Here is a 16,751-nt window from a genome sequence, read left to right as displayed (position 1 = left end):
TCTGGGGCCAAGAGACTTTTTAAGGATCCGATCAATCCACCTCTGCGTTTATCCGTCCACAACAGAGCAGAGGGCTGCACAAGTCCCCTCTGACTGTTACTAATACAGGAGGATCCAAGGCAAGGGACCTCGGGACATGGCCCAGAGCCTTTTGCCTCACGAATCTGATTAGGCACACACTCTCCCGTTGCTATCTGATTCAGGCCAACACTTAGGCACCAAGGCATTTCTGGGCTCTGGACAGAGAGAAGCATGGTCAGACACTTTCCTCGCATGGAGGCACTTTGAACTTAACATGCTGTGAACTGGCCACATCCGGAGGGGGCTACCGGGGTGGGAGAGGAAGATGCAGCTGCAGAGACTTCTGGAAACAAACTCTGACACTGGCATCCCCAGGCAAATCGCTGCCACTTGTTTGAAAAACAGCTTCACGTAGATGTCGTGCTGACGGTAATCAGATTTAAAATTAGCCTTAACGTGCCTTCATCAAAGGAGGCTTAATTGCAGGGCCCAATCAGTAGACAAAATACTACAACCACAGTTTTGCTGACAAAATAAATCTAAACAAACCAGACGATTTTGAAGGGGTAATATCTTCTCTGAGGGATCACTCAGTGTTTGGTGTTGCTAAAGGCTGCCCCTGGTCAGACCCATTTCCTTACGCTCCAGGTCTTCTGATTTAAAATGTATAAATTCAGAATTTATAAGGTTTCCATTGTCCAAACTGTAGGAACTCTTACTTTTTGGCTGGGTACACCTTTGCAGGGCAGGGAACCCGCTGTTTAGCAGCTCTCTGGTCCCTGGCAAGTTACTTATCCCCTCTAGACCTCTTGCAAACTGAGGGAAATAAGGTGTACCTTGAAGGACTATTGAGAGGTTTAAAATAAATAAGATATATGAATCGGTTTTATTTCCTTTATTCTTCCCAAATGCAAATGGCCATGGGTGTTTTCAACCCTGATGTCCCCAGGGACATTGCTGCTGACATTTTTTCATGATTTGTAAATAGGATCATTCTGTTTGATGTCAGCAGGCAGTTGGAGTATCTCCCTGTCCCTATCCCTACACCTAGTTTGGTGGTTTACAATTGGGGGGCCCCCAGTTGTAAACCAAGAGACATTTGCCCCCAAGGGACATTTGGTAAAATCTGGAGACATTTTTGGTTGTTACCACGCACTGAGGTGGAGGGGTAGGTACTATTGGAATCTAGTGCGTAGGGTCCAGGGAGGCCATGAAACATTCTACAAAGCACAGGATGGCCCCCCACAACAAAGGATTATATGACCTTATATGTCATTAGTGCCAACGTGGAGAACCTGACCCTAGAGGATGGTATATATTCTTATCCCTGAGCTCCTGGAAGGGAAGGAATGTGTCTTACACAGCTTCCTTTCTCATGAAGAAGGTTTGAAAGAGCGTTGGGGAAAATACTCAAATGGAATTGCTCTAATTATTGAATATAATGGTGGGAGATCACAATTCAGTCTGACTTGGCTTGTATTTCTTTCCTCTTTCGTCTTCAAGTTGCGCTCTGTTAACATTTCTCTAATATCCCGATTCAGCTCATTTCCTTTGACTTTTCCCCATTTGATTTATGGGGATTGACTTGTTTGTTATCCTCATTTGTTAGTACCAGACACGGAGAGATATCCTGGTGTATGACGTTGAGGGTGCTCAGACGGGCCAGGGGACTTTTCCAGAAATCGTGGGGGATTGGTCACATGAAACAGATGCCAAACACTAGAAAAAGATGAAGAGAATCTCTGGATGAGACCCCAAGGAAACTTGGCTAAACTGAGGGCAGAGTGATAGGAACAGATACATTTTCCCTGGCTGCTTCCATTCAGTTGGTGATACAAATAAATACATCGCATATTCTCCATAATACACTATATCTATCTATCTATCTATCATCTATCTATCATCTATCTATCTATCTATCTATCTATCTATCTATCTACCTATTTATCATGTTTATCTATCTGTTAATATACATAAAAATGCCTGGAAGGGGAATATATTTAAATATTAATGATGGTTATCTTGATTAGATCATTTTTCTCTGTGTACATGCTTCTGAAGTTTCCAAATTTTCCAAAAGTAGTTTATAAATTGAAAAACAGTAGATATTATTTTTAAAAGAATTGAAAGAGTCATTTCAACACATCTGCCCGAACCTTATATTCTGAGGATTTCTCCTTCTCTGTAAATTGCAAGTTAGATGTTGGCAAGCTGCTGCTAAGAGATAAATTGCTCTCCCACCGCCCCAGCTAGGAGTCATGTCTGGGTAACAGCTGCTTCGATAATGACTTTATTTGGTGATAGATGAATTCATGGTTGCTTTACAGATGCTAAAATGACTTTGGGCCAAACAAAACTGCACGTATGACTCTTTACTGCTCCTCATTTTGCTCATAGTAGGTGCAGAAAAGAGACAGCTCCACGATGGGGCAGAAGGAATGACAGGACACAGCCTTTCTCTTCGCTGAGGCAGGGTCAGCCCCGGGCGCTGTGTGCACCTGCCCAATGTGCCGGTATGGGAATGCGGCCCCACGGCAGGCTCGGCTGGGGCCCGGAGCACCACTCGCGTTCTGGTTCTTACTCCCTCTTCTGCTTTGCATTCTGCAGTGACAGCGTATCGCTCTTTTCCAAATGTAAACAGGAAAATGCAAAATCCAGTCTTGAGAAGGAATGGTCTCCTTTCTCAAAGAGCCACTAGTCTGTAAGGGGGGAAGTGCTGGAAAGCTGATTATAGGAAAAGCTATGGATGTTCTTTGTCACAAGGGAATGACCAATGGCACCCACTGATAGGGGAAGGGTCTTTTTTTTTTTTTTGCTTTTGTATTTGAAGCACCTTCTCACAAGTTTCTGGGCATATATTGTGGAATCTGATCTTCATATGAAGCTATCCTGGCGACTTTCAAGGATCATGATGACCCCAAAGAAAATGGGGAGGTAGCTAAAGAAGTTATCTAGGAGCAAATATAAAAGAGAGAGATGGGCCAAAAGGAGAAAAGTTGATGGAATCCAGGATAAATAAATCAAGGTTTGTGGGGGAATTTTGAGGATAGTGAGGAAGTTCTGTTACCACTAATGACCAGGATAAGGCATTAGAGACGCCTGGTGAAAGATCTAGAACTGATGCAGCTGTGGAGACTTGCTCAGATGTGAGGCTGAACAGGTGATGCATGGTGTGAGGGACCAGGGACTGCAGGATCCCAGGCAGGCTAGGGGACAGCACGCAGTTCATGGGGCTTCTAGAGAAGCCTAGTGTTTTGGAGGTAAGGGATTCCATTAGCAAAATCCAATGGCCTGAGAGAACTGAAAGTTAAACTTAGAATAAAAAAATAGCATGAGTATCAGGGGATGAAGGTCCACCATAACTGTCCTTTGGACTGAGTAGAGCCCATGGAATCAGAGAAAACCTGATTCAGCTCGATTCACCTCCTTCCTTACTGTGTGACCTTGGAGAGTGACCTAAATTCTCAGAGCTTTGGACGTCTCATCTGGGAAATAAGTAACACTACCAGCCTCCTGGAGAGGGAGATGATATAATGAATGGAAAGCCTTTAGCACAATGCGTGCCATTGGGTGGTCAGTAAATGGCAGCCAGAACCACGGGCACCACATTTCTCTTGTCCAATAAAGACAAGGTACAGAGATTACCCCATCATTCCTGGCACCTCTTGGAATACCCCTTAGCTCCTTACCTTGCTTCCACTGCCTGCCCATTCTGCTTGACTCCTGCATGTTGACTCAGTTTCCACTTTTAGCTCTACTCCTGCAGGTTGGACCACTGATCCTGGGTCTGGTCCACGTATTCAGCATCCGCCACTACTGCACAGGAAGGTGGGTGTAAGATTTGATTAGCGAAAATGAGGTTTAATAGTAATTCATGAGGAAAAGTGTGAAAGTTATAGTTAACTATGAGATCCATGCGGTCAGCAGCTAGCCTGGGAGGAGGAGTGGAGTGTGATCTGATTCTCAAACTCAAAGGGACCCAGTGTAGACGAGTTTGACTGTGGGTATCTGAAATGTCTGCTATGGGTATTTATTATTTACTATTTTTGAGTATTTACTATAGTCTAGATACTTTCTTATAAAATTTATAAATATGAATTAATATAATCCTTCAACAGTTGTTATAAAAGGATTTTATAGAGAAAGTTTTACAAACCAGGAAATCACTTACCTTAAGTCACACAATCAGCATGCATTAGAACTGGAATTGGTACACAGGATTTCAAAGCTTATATTTTCTTAACAGCTTTACAACCATGACATTGCACAAGAATTGGGCTTTTCCTCAACACACATGTACATTCTCTCTCTCTCTCTCTCAAACACACATACAATTAGCTAGAAAAGCACTCAGGAGTTATTATTTTTTGGCATCTATTTTGTGCATTTATTTTTAAAAAGTATATTTCATATCATCAGATTTTGCTAAATCTCTTAGGATCTTTGGTCAGTATTACAGGGTTCTAAAAATCAAATGAGGGTGCCTGGGTGGCCCAGTAGGTTAAGCGTCTGCCTTTGGCTCAGATCATGATCCCAGGGTCCTGGAATCGATCGAGCCCTGCATCAGGCTCCCTGCTCAGCGGGGAGCCTGCTTCTCCCTCTCTTCCCCATTTGTTCTCTCTCACTATCTCTGTCTCTCTCTCAAATAAATAAATACAGTCTTCTAAAAAATCAAATGAAATGAAAATAAAACAAAGTAAAATAAGTCGTGTTCTTAAGTTTTAATCATGAAAAACTATTCTGTGAGTTAAGTAAGGTCTTTTGTTTGCTGGGCTGTCAAACCACATTTAGAAAACTGATGGGTTTCAAGTGACATATTTTAAGTGGAACACGATCACACTAGAGTTATTTATCAATGGTAAGCTATCATCCATGTGTCTTACTCCTTTCTGGCTGTTATAACAAAATACCACATACCAGGCAGTTTGTAACAACAGAAACTTATTTCTGGCAGTTCTGGAAACTGGAAGTTCAAGATCAGGGTGCCAGCCTGGTCGAGTTCTGGGGAAAGCACTTTTCTGGGTTGCAGACTGCCAGGTTCTCACTGTATTCTCACGGGAGGGAAAGAGGTGAGCTTGCTCCCCAGGGCCTCTGTTAGAAGGATACAATCCCCTCATGACCTAATCATGGCCCAGAGGCCCCACCTCCAAATACCATCACCTTGGGTGTTATGTTTTCAACAGATGAATTTTAGGGTACACATTCAGTCCATAGCATTATGTCACATAGGAAGGGTCAAAAGAAATAGGAAAAGACTGAAAAGGACCATAGTAGCTGCTTTCGAATATCTAAAGGTCGTCATGAAGATGGATTGAATGTACGCATATGGCCTGAAGCGGTGCTCACGGGACTGGTAGGTGAAAGTCAGTAAAGGTAATGAATGTCCTTTCATTCTTAAATGTGCAGTAGTCTCCCCTCATCCGTGGTTTCGCTTTCTGGGGTTCAGTTACCCCCACTCCACTGTGGTCCGGAAGCAGATGGCCCTCTTTCTGATGTACTGTCAGAAGGTCCGTGGTGGTCTCATGTGTCATTCACCCCCTGCCAGCACAGAGGCACTTTGTCATTTCACATCATAACAAGAAGAAGTGTGAGTACAGTACATAAGAGATCTTGAGAGAGGGAGAAAGGCCACATTCACATAACTTCCATTATACTATATTGTCATAATTGTTCTATTTCAGTATTCGTTATTGCTGTTCATCTTACTGTGCCTCATTGATGAATTAAACTTTATCATAGGTATGTCTATATAGGAAAAAAAAACACAGTGTATATAGGGTTCAGCACTATCTGCAGTTTCAGGCCTCCACTGGGGGTCTTGGAATGTACCCCCCTCAGATAAGAGAGAAGTGTTGTGTTCACATTTTTCTGCACGAGGAGGGGGCATTTTGGTGACTGGTTGGGTTCTAGGCCCTCTAGTTTCCGGGCACAGGCTTGCTTGAGGATAGGCGTCCTCCACTTGGATGGGAGGTAGGATTAATGACTATTAATGTGATTTGACCCATTAAATCTCATCCTCCAAAAAGGCAGGTATCTTCATAGTTGTTGACGGCTTTTGTAGGAATCTGGAACAGGCAGACTGGAGGGGGCGACAGGAGTGCCACTGCCCCATAGATTACAGGAGGGGCTGGTCAGAGGAGGAGTGAGATGAGCCCAGAGAAGGTAGAGCTGGTGTCAGAGACAAGGGCAGTTAAGTGAGGGTCGATAGCAGGCAACAGACAAAGGCGTGGAGGATTGGAGGAGGCGGTAGAAAGCAGGAAATGGCAATGTATGGGCAACAGGGCAACGTGGGGATAGGAGTGGATAAAATTAGTTCACGTCATTAATCTACTGGCACTGGGTTTCAAAAAGCAAAATGAAGTTGTTCTTATTTCAAAGGCAGGGTGTACGTACAACAAAAATCTGAAACACAGACTTGGCGAGAAACAAACAAGTAAACAAATTCTCAGAATTCCATCCAATAGAGAAAACCTTTAAAAACACTTTGGTATATATTCTTTTAAATCCTTTTCTATGCATATTTAATACACACATTTACATTTTATCCAAAATAAAATACACATACTCCTACTATTCTATAACCTATTTTTTTTTCAGGTAACAATTTATTAACATCTTTCCTTTTAAGAGAACATTTCATATAATTTTGAGAGCCAGTCGTGAGTCATGGTGGAAATGGATGTCCCATAAGTTATTTAATCCTGAGGTTTTAAAGTTTTATTTTTAAACACCAGAATCTCTTCTTAAAACAAAATCATACACAGGAGCTTAGTGTGTAAAACAGATAAAACAAAACAAACAGAGCAGCTCTGCTTGATGAGAAGTACAAGGTCAGAGTCAGTCATATCTTGAAAACTTTAGATATATATTGCCAAATTTTTCTCCAGGAAGATTGTGAGAGCTTGTTTCATTATCCTTTTACCATCCATCATTGAATGTATAAAAATTTCTTAGACAAAATTCTGTCTTAAGGTATTAACAATATGCCTTTTAAAGTTATTTGTGACCATGAACACTTTCTTTGCTCATTGTACATTCATGATTCTTTAAGGATTTACTTACTCCTCTTGCTAACCCACATTTCTTTTGGATTATTCTGTGTTAGGTTATTCTGTTTTTCTTATTGACCCATTTACACAATAAGAGAAATAACCTGTAATCATGTAGCCATTTGCCAATGTGGTAAGCCAAATAGGTATCTCATTTTAATGTGCATTTCTTCAGTTTGTGTGGTGGTGAATATTTTTTCATTACCTGTTTGATTTCCTTTTCACAATTTTCAATTGGAGCACTCATATTTTGGGTGCTCCTCCTTTTATTTATTATTGAATTGACTTAATTTTATTACATTTTTTCTTCTCTTGATAGAGAAGTCACACATCTTTGTTTCTAGTATTTTCAGTAGTTACTCCCCAATTTTTAACACGCAGAATTGATTTAAAGTCTAAAGATCGTATTTCTAAAATACTGAAGGTTAAAAGATTAAAACGTTTCAAGTTACATATGCCCTTTCATTGTAGGTTATATCCTCGCCCTGCATTTTAATTCCACATTGTTTTAATACACCTTAAATGAGCTATTACTACTGTTGTCTTATACATAGCCCTTTGTTGTTAGATTTGCCAACACTCTCCAATACTCTCCCAATACTCTCCATTTTCTTCCCACACTTAGAGATCATCTGTGTGTGACAAACTCCTTCGAACCCTGTTGGAAAATGACCTTATTTTTTTTTTTCACTCTTGATTGCCATTTTAACTGGAATAGAATTCTAGTTTATAATCTTCCACTTATTCACTACAGATGGCTTCCAAGTGTTGTTTTACTTTTGATTGTAAGCCCAACTTTTTAGTGCTTTTTCTGTGGAAATCCCTCGTAAATTGCCTCGTAGGGGGTCACACCCAGAATAGCTTTTCATTTCCTTCAGCCAGGAGTCCAGCTCTGTCCAGCCCAGGACCATGTTTTATGTTAGTCTTTCAAGTGGGCATTCTAGAACATTCTAGAACATAGTATAGATGTGAACCCTGAAACCATATGAGTCACAGGCTGAGGTCTCAAGATTTCAGGTTATCGTCCTGTACCAATGGATAGAGTCTTTCCCCCTTCTAACCTGCAACCGATGCCTCTCAGGACCCTGGCTTTGACGGGGAGAGCCCAGGTCCACCTCTCATCTGGCTTGCACACAATGCCTGGTATCCATCCCCACCTGGGCATGAGAACCCGCACCCCTGTCAAGGTGCCAACACCCTCAGCCACAGCTTAGTGCTTCCGACTTTCTTCATTGTGGGCACCTGTGGGTTTCACTGTCTTTATTACAAGCTCAGGTAAAATCATTTAAAATCATTTTTATTGTACTTAAATGTTTTGTTGCATTTAAAGTAATTTTTGGGAGAGGATGTTTTCTGTATTGTCATGGAGCCAGAACTCCTTTATATTTACTTTCTATCTTACGGTATAAGGATTTTCTTTGCAGACGACTACACAATTGATTCTGAACATATTCCAAAGATCTTTGAATAGCGTACCTTTATTGTAGATTATATCTATTGAAATATCTATTGAATCCAGTTAATCGTGTTAGTTAAAGCCTGATGCCATTATTTAAGGTCTCTACATAAAGTATGGCATTCATCAGTTTCTCTTGTATTTATAATAGTCTTAGTTTATGTTTTTCAGGGCCATTTTATTTGGCATTAGACATTCTTGTCAGTGATGTCAACATGGTAAATTGTACCAATGTCAAAGAGAATTAGAAAATAACTTTTCTTTTCCACAGCCTTTTATCTTCTATTTTACTTGTCTGACATTTATTTTCTCCTCTCCTGCCGCCTCCCTCCTGGGTGCACCACCGTGACTCAGTATTTGCTGGTATATCTTACCCATCTCTGTATTTGCAATGACTCCCTATCTTTTTTGTAACCAGCATTGGTCCAGATATTGCTTTCACAGGCAGTTTGAGGAAGATTTGGTCTTATCTCTATTTTTGTATTTATATATTAGGCTTCAAAAAATATACTCTTTCGCCCTTTTTCCCCCGTCTTTTCAATGATGGTCAAGTCTCACCTTTCTGACAGCACCTGCGCATGAACTCTGTCGGACGTGATACGACCCCAGCCGTCTGACGGACTGGCACGTTCAGCCTTCCTACAAGTGAAGCACCTTTGTTTCACACAGGTTCAGCCCGACCTGCCTGCCTCCAGAGCCCCTCTTCTCCAAACTGTCTTTTGTGCTGCGGCCAGGGAGCAAGGGGAGATATTAAAATGCAACTCTGGTCATGTCGGTCACCTGCGTGTGTGTCAGTGGCCCCAGGTGACGGAAAGAATACACTTCCAGCTGCCATTCACGGCTCTCACTCTGCCCCAAGCTCGTCTCCTCCTGTTCTCTCTCCCATGCTCGTCTCTGTCCTAGCCGTAACACGTTTCCTCTTTCTAAGGCCTCACGGCTCTTACCTCTTCCTGGAATGCCCTTTACCGATTCTAGAAAGTACTACTGCAGTCCAGTTCAGTGCCTGGCACTGTGGTAAAGGTAGTGCACGAGCGTGGTGAGAACCATCAGCCCGGTTCCTCCCCTCACAGAGCTACGGGCTCCTGGGGAAGACAGTGGAAGACTCAGTTACAACAGGGTAAGTAGAGGTGGCTGTGGGAGCACAGAGGAGTCTCCAGCCTTGACTTTGATATCCAGGGACTGCTTTCCAGGGAAAGTGATGACCAGAGTGAGACCCAAAGGCCAAGCAGGGAGCGAGCTTGGCCTTCTTTCCCGTATCACCTGGTGGCTTCCCATTCCCCCTCCAAGTCTGTCCAGGCAGCGGAGGTCACCTCCTGCTCTGAGTGCTAGCTCAGTAGGTTGTACATTATGGTCTTCTTAGCCATGGATTGCATTTATTTGCTGCTCTGTCCTGTCTTAGACTATGAGCCTGTTGAACACAGAGTCCACTTATTTTTTATATCCTTGTGCGATGTGTTTGGTGCATAGCAAGTGCCTGCTTAAATTTCAGTGGAATTTGGTTCCCAGACCCTGCTCTCCTGCACAACACCTTTTCTGGTCCTGGCCTCACTCCATGCTTTCCCAACCTCCTTCTCCGGCCAAGCCTTCTTCAGTTGCTCTGCTCCCAGAATCCTCTTCTGATTCTTCTATCACTCGGTCCCTACACCCTCGTCAGCACTCAGATGGCCTCGACTCCTGTGTACTTTCATCTTTTCAGGGGCTACCAGGACAACCCCTTTCATTCTGCAAAACAGAATGACAGACAAATAACACCTGCTAAGAGGTGTCTATTGAAGGTGATAAGTGCTCTGAATAGCATATCTCTTCCAAAATGTGGTGCCTCGGACAGGTGGTTTTCTTACGGTGGAATAAAATTTTTACTAAGAAAATGAGAACTGTACATCCCAGTTGGCTTTCTTATTTACACTGGCTTCCAGGAGGAAATTTGGATTTAAGTTCAAGTTGGCAACTCCCTTTACATATGTTTCTGGTAGAATTATTTCCTTCCTTCACCTGGATGTGTTCTAACTATTCCTCTGAATTAAAAAAGCTCACTTAACTTGAAGTGTTCATTAAATGTCAGAAAACATGTAATTACATTAGAAGAAAAATATAGCATATAACTATATTTTCATATGGGATTATACTCCTTTTCCCTCAAATTTAAATTATGGTTCTATTGCAAGTTATCAAAATCCTTATTTCAAGAAGTATGTTAACAACTTCAGTTTTTCCTTTCTTCCTCTCCTTTGCTTATTTTTCTTTCTCATAAGGGAGGCTGCATTGGTTGAAACATGCCATTTAGTTTGAGCTGTACTAGAGATGGTTCACTCAAACCAAAAGAAAGGAAGGGGTGGGAGGAAAGAGGAGGCCATGGTTGGGGAAGGGAGGGGACTTAACTTCCTGAACACTGATGGTTCTAGCCACCCCATCCACAGTATTCTCAAGTAATGAGATTTCGATTTTATTAACGAGGTAAGAAGCTCACAGTGGTTAAACGACTTGCCCAAGATTTTATTTCTTTGTTTGGAGAAGTCCAACAAATTCAGTTTATGATCTCATTTCATTGTCATTTCCTAAAATCTCCTGTTCCTCCTCTCTTCCTGATTTTAGTGAAAAACAGCTCTGTTATCTGCTTACTCATTCCAGAAACTCAGGAGCCATGTGCATTCTCAAACTGTCACTTGAGAGGCTGCTAATCCTGCCTCTTTAATACCTTTCCTCTCCTTCTCTTTCCCATTGCTTGTACCAGAGTGTGGGCTCCGTGGTTCTGGCTTGGGACCATTTCCATCACCTAATATCTTCGCTTTCAGCTTCTCCCACTCCAGTCTTTCCCCGACGTGGGTGTTTTGTCGTTGTGATATTTCCAAGTGGCAAATCTGACATCCCTCGTCTGAGTGCATTCTCTTGCCCTCAAGTAAAAAAGTCCCTTGCCAGCTATGTCAGGATTTTCAGCATCTGTGCCCTGCCTCTTCTGCAGTCCTCTCTCCCTTATGCATCCTACAGACCAGCCACACCGAGTGACTTACAGGTCTGTGAAGAGTCAGTCACGGGTCTTCATGCGTCCACGCCCTCTACACTTTGCTCTGCCTGGAGGGTTCATCTCTTGCCTGGTGAACATCTGCTGTCTTTTGAGACCCACCTCAAAGTTCTAGTCCTTTCTTGTTTTCCTTTATCCCATTATCAAACGTGTTGAGCACGACACGTTTCTAGTTCTCTACACTGTACATATTTATATACTGTTTACCACACTGTGCTGCAATTATTTGGTTTTATGTTTCACTAACTTATTTGATTATAACTTTCCTGATTTCATAGATCTTGTTCATCATTTTGCACAATTTAGATTTACATATTTTTTTTTTTTTTAAGATTTTATTTATTTATTTGAGACAGAGAGAATGAGAGAGACAGAGCACATGAGAGGGGGGAGGGTCAGAGGGAGAAGCAGGCTCCCTGCCGAGCAGGGAGCCCGATGCGGGACTCGATCCAGGGACTCCAGGATCATGACCTGAGCCGAAGGCAGTCGCTTAACCAACTGAGCCACCCAGGCGCCCTACATATTTTTTTCTTGTTGCATTCCTAGTGTTTAGCGGTGAGCACGTTTTTGATTATGGTGTGGGTATTTTATTTCCTTCAAGTTAAAGGTTTATGTTAATTGCAAAATATTGCATAACAACAACAAAATAGAGGAAAGGTATGTATGTCATTGGGACACCTGCTGAGTTCATTGTGAGAGCAGGGGGCAGGACATGCCTTATTTGAGAATTGGAAGATGGTTTAGGATGGATGTGCAAATAGACTCAAGAAACATTCAACCTGGCACTTTTTCCTCTGTAATGACTGGTAGGTTTTCTTACCCTTACAAGTAGTTGAATATGAGGGGGCCAATTAATTACCTTTCCCCCTATAGGTTCTGAATAAAAAACCAGACAGGATTAAAATATCAGCAGATTCAAATGCAATGCTCAGTTTTGTTTCAGGTAAAGCCAAACTGGAGAACGCAGCATAGATCTGGTGACAAAATCGACTTCCTACGTCACTGCTCCCCTGGCTCTCCAGATTGGACCCGGCTGGGAAACCAGAGGCAGCAGGAGCTGAGCTGGAGGGTAAGGCCCACTATCTGGGAAGCCTTGGCAGCTGGGACACACGAGATGAGCTGTCCAAATCTGGATAGCAAGCCAGCACCACACTGCAGCAAAATGAAGGAGTGATGTCACACTCTCCAGATGTCACCCGTCCATAGAGGGAGGGTCCAGGGAGAGGGAGGAGAAGGCTGTCTTCATCGTCTGGAAAGGGTTAGTTTCTATTTAATGCACCAAAGCACGAGTGCCAAAAGAGAGAGTGGCTGGTTCTTCCCAGTGAGTGTTATAGGACAGATCAGTCTCTTAAACCCAGAGTCCCAGGACCTCAGATACTTTGACCCAAAGAATTTCCCTTTCAAGAACAGATCTGGAACTCTGAAGTATAAAGAACAGTATGATTCTGTCTACTCTCTTTTACCTAACATTTGTCATTTTATCATGATGATGGCTAGATCAATAAGTGCTCCCAACAAGAAGAACATATGGGTTAATGTCATTAAATCTTAATGATAAAGGACGCATTGACTCGACAGTCAGGTGTGAGTGCTCTGATGGGAAGCATAATCGCCTGTGAATTACTACGGATTATAAAGGATTTTTTTTTCCTGTAATTTATGGAGGGCTCTGGACCATGTCATCTCAACTCAAAAGTCAATCGGTAACTGCACATCTTGATGATGGTCCAGAGCAGTGACCTCAAGGCATCAAACACTTCTGCGGCGAGTCCAGAGTAGCTTGTGCCGCATTTGCATGCCTGGACCTTTCTGACTTCCCTCGCAGCCTTCCAAGTTTATGATCCAGATACGCCTCCAGTGGAACTGACCTCAGAAACATCCTTTGCTGGGCTCTGACCCGTATCTTATTAATTCGTAGTTAGATTCATTTTGTTTTTGACTGAATTTATTTCTGCTCCACGGGCCTGCATTCTTTTCCGTGGCTAAATGTGCTCTCTCAAAGTATAATGTGTTTAATTTGGTCAGTTCTGTACATCATATAATGGCAAGGGAGAAGAAAAGAAAAGGGGAACGTCCAAGTCAGGAGGCAACAGTGCAAAATAAATAGTCATATTTTCACGTAGTGGGTCTGATTTTCTCCATGAGTTGAGATGGTCTTCTTAGAAATAACATGCTTTACTGATGCTCAGAGTCTCTGGTGACCTAGCAGTGGTTGAGTCCCCTAAGCCAGGGCTTTTGAAAAGCTACTGTGCACGCCAATCCCGATCCTGCAGGGCTGGGGTGGGGTCAAAGACGTTTCTGACAAGCTCACTAGTGATGCTAAGGACCGAGCAACAAGCACCTAAGTCACCAAATCAAAACACCAGCTCTCCAACTCATCACAATTCATTTTATTCCACAGCATGTATAAGGGAATGTTATTCTCAGGAAGATGTTTAGGATTAAAATAATTAAAAAAAAACCTTGAAAGTACACACATTTATGTATCTCTTCTTTTCATTAAATATATATCTGTTTGGCAAAAAAATGTTAGACTCTTTTGTACAAAAACAAAGCAAAAAAAAAACAAAAAACAAAAAAACAACCAACCCCCAAACCCTTGCAAATTGTCAATACTTGTAATAATTACAATGATGTAAACTTGGATGTCTGACAGCTTGACCATCCTGCGGGGCCTGTGTTATAGCAGAACCCCCAGGAGAAGGTAACACCAAACCCGTCGAGAGGGGCCGCCTGCCACAGAGGCGTTTCGGTTTAGTATATTAGAGATGGGGATGACGACTGATTTCACCATTTGTGCTTTCAGCTAAGGGGCTGGAAGGGTGTGAGGCGTGAAGAAGGCAGGTGTGGGCTGGGGCAGAGAGAGGACACCCGAGACTAGCTGGCGAGGAAGGAAGGCTGGGCACGCTCACAGTGCAGACGTGAAATGGCATTGGACCTGGGACTGGGTCCGGAGACCCGGTGCGGTCCACGGCTAGAACGAGGTTTCTGCTGCTGCCCTTGGAACCAGAGAGGACCAGCACAAGGCAAAGGCCTGCACGGAGGACAGAAAAGACCTGAAAGCAGATTTTGAGTCACAGGGAACTGGTGGTGTGAGCGGACTCTGGAGAGAAGGGGAATGAGGAGGCGGTGTTTGGTCTTCTCCAGCAGCTAGGCTGTTTCTTCCAGACACAAGCACTGGGGCAGTCCCTTCGGTCTGACGGGCAGGTTTTGGGGCAGTCTGGTGCTGCCGGCTTGCACCCTCCAGGGAGGGAGGACGGGCCTGCTGGGGAGGGGGGTGAGGATGGAAGGGCCCTTTGGCTCTCTTATTGGCGGTGGGTTTTGCTCTGCTCCCATCGGTAGACTGCAGCAGTGGGAAGTGACCTAAAGCAATGGAGTCTAGAAACAGAATCAGGGCAGTGAGCAAGACGCCAGGTAGGGGTAGAAGAATGCTGGGGCTAGAGGCGAGGCCAAAGACAGTGTTGACCCACAGCTTCTCTGCACCGCGAGAGGGTTCCGAGGCGTGGGTGTGTTTTCATTCTTCTCTCCTGTTAGCTAGATTTTCCAGTTTTGGAGGGGGCGCTTCTGGGCCCGGCCACTTCAGTTACAGTCATAGACGAAGTCATAGTTGCTGGGCTCCTTGGGGATGGGGGGAGGTGCGTCAGGGATCTGAATGTTTTCCAGGTCGAGGAGGCGGAGCTTGATTTCCATGCTGAGCAGGGTGTCCAAGTCATTCCGGGTCAGCTCACTCATCATGTCTTTCCCCAGCAGTGCATTCAGCCCGTCCGTCCAGATACAGTACTGGTGGAAAAAGAGGTGACAAGGGTAATTACTGATGACAATGACAAGAGTAGTGACAGTGGTTAACAATGACCACGCAACGTGTGCTGGGCTCTGTGCTAAGTGCTCTGCCTACATCACCATTTAATAAAGTTGACACTGCTGGTATCATCTCTGTTTTGCAGATGAGAGAACCGAGGTGCTGAGAGGCCGAGGAACTTGGTAGCGTGTGGAGTGGGTGGGACTGGAACTCAGGCAATCTAACTCTAGTGCACCTGCACTCTTCTGTGCAAATAATGCCTTCTTATTTAACAGCAGGAGGATCTGAGTTCTGCATGGCCTTGCAACGTCATACCTTCAACATCCTACCAGTGAGTCTGCTTTTAAGCTATTGGTAGTATATATCCCAACATGCCCAGACTCAGCATTAGGTCGAGGCTGCTTCTTTCCTGACTCCAAGCACGGTTCCTAGTCTAGTGGCTAATCTCTGCCTCTCCTCTCTGATTCCTAACACTCACAACGTTAGCCCACTCTTACCCGGGAGCCAATGATAGTCCCACCTTGGCATTTCTCAGCAAAGGGCTAGGAAATAACGTTCTGCTGCCCAGTGTCTGGTGGACAAAATGGCTACAACTGTTGGCTGATCTTCATGGGAGGTGGGCTGGCTGCCTGTCTCTTCTCCTTGAGTCTCTAGTTTCCAGGTTTTTTCTCCTTCGGGTCTGGGAAGCCTGGTTCCTGGGGACAGAGCCGATCTTGGAAAGCCTTCCAGAGCAGCCAACTAAGAATTTGGTTCTTCCTTTCTCATTAAAATTGACCGTGCCTTTTGTTTCTCCAGTAGACTGTGAACTCCTTGAAGAAAGAAACTCTACCTTGTTTATCTGAGGACCTGATTTGCTCTTGTCATCCTCCCTCCCAGAGGCTGTAGCCCTGGGACTTGTATTAGAGCCAAGATACCCGGTGGCTGAACTAGCTTCTGATGTCAGCATCTGAGAAAACTGTCTGCATTCTGGAAGCTGTGCTCCGCTCGCCTTTTAGTATATCCTAGTCCTCTGTAGGACCTCTGTGATAGCAATTGCTCTGTTCTTACTGTCAGACTAGTCTTCCTTCTCGAATGGGCTCTAGATTACCCCCTCTTCTGCCCTCACTGGGTCAAGTTACAATTCCAGACCCTATACTTAGCCTGTCCTTTGCACTGTGCTTACCTGGAATATAACAGCAGATCTCAACATAAAATGTACTATAGGACTGCAAGCACTTTACAAATCTTAAGCCACAGTGATCTGGAAATCTCACCCTGATGCACATCTCAGGCACCCCTTTTTAAGCTGAGGAGATGCACCATGGGTGTATTATGAGGGTGTATGTCTGGGTAGTGCGGCCCTGAAGTATAGAACTTTGCCTTGGCTGTGTGATCTCTGCCAAAGTGTCTGACCCATCTAAACACCAG

General features: G+C 43.8%; 1 protein-coding gene across 8 annotated transcripts in view; it reads right to left on the bottom strand.

Annotated features, from left to right (window-relative positions):
* Nucleotides 1-13,914: 13,914 nt before the first annotated feature.
* ELMO1 (engulfment and cell motility 1) overlaps nt 13,915-16,751 on the bottom strand; it is a 514,971-nt gene continuing 512,134 nt past the window's right edge. For all 8 annotated transcript variants that reach the window (XM_032401761.1, XM_032401766.1, XM_032401767.1 and 5 more), the window contains one exon: nt 13,915-15,325. In XM_032401761.1, coding sequence (XP_032257652.1) covers nt 15,125-15,325 — 201 coding nt within the window. In that variant the 3' untranslated portion in view covers nt 13,915-15,124. The remainder of the gene's footprint in view (nt 15,326-16,751) is intronic.

Source organism: Phoca vitulina, unplaced genomic scaffold (assembly GCF_004348235.1).
Source record: "Phoca vitulina isolate PV1807 unplaced genomic scaffold, GSC_HSeal_1.0 scaffold4, whole genome shotgun sequence".
Lineage (NCBI taxonomy): Eukaryota > Metazoa > Chordata > Mammalia > Carnivora > Phocidae > Phoca > Phoca vitulina.
This window is presented reverse-complemented; position numbering and strand designations above follow the sequence as displayed.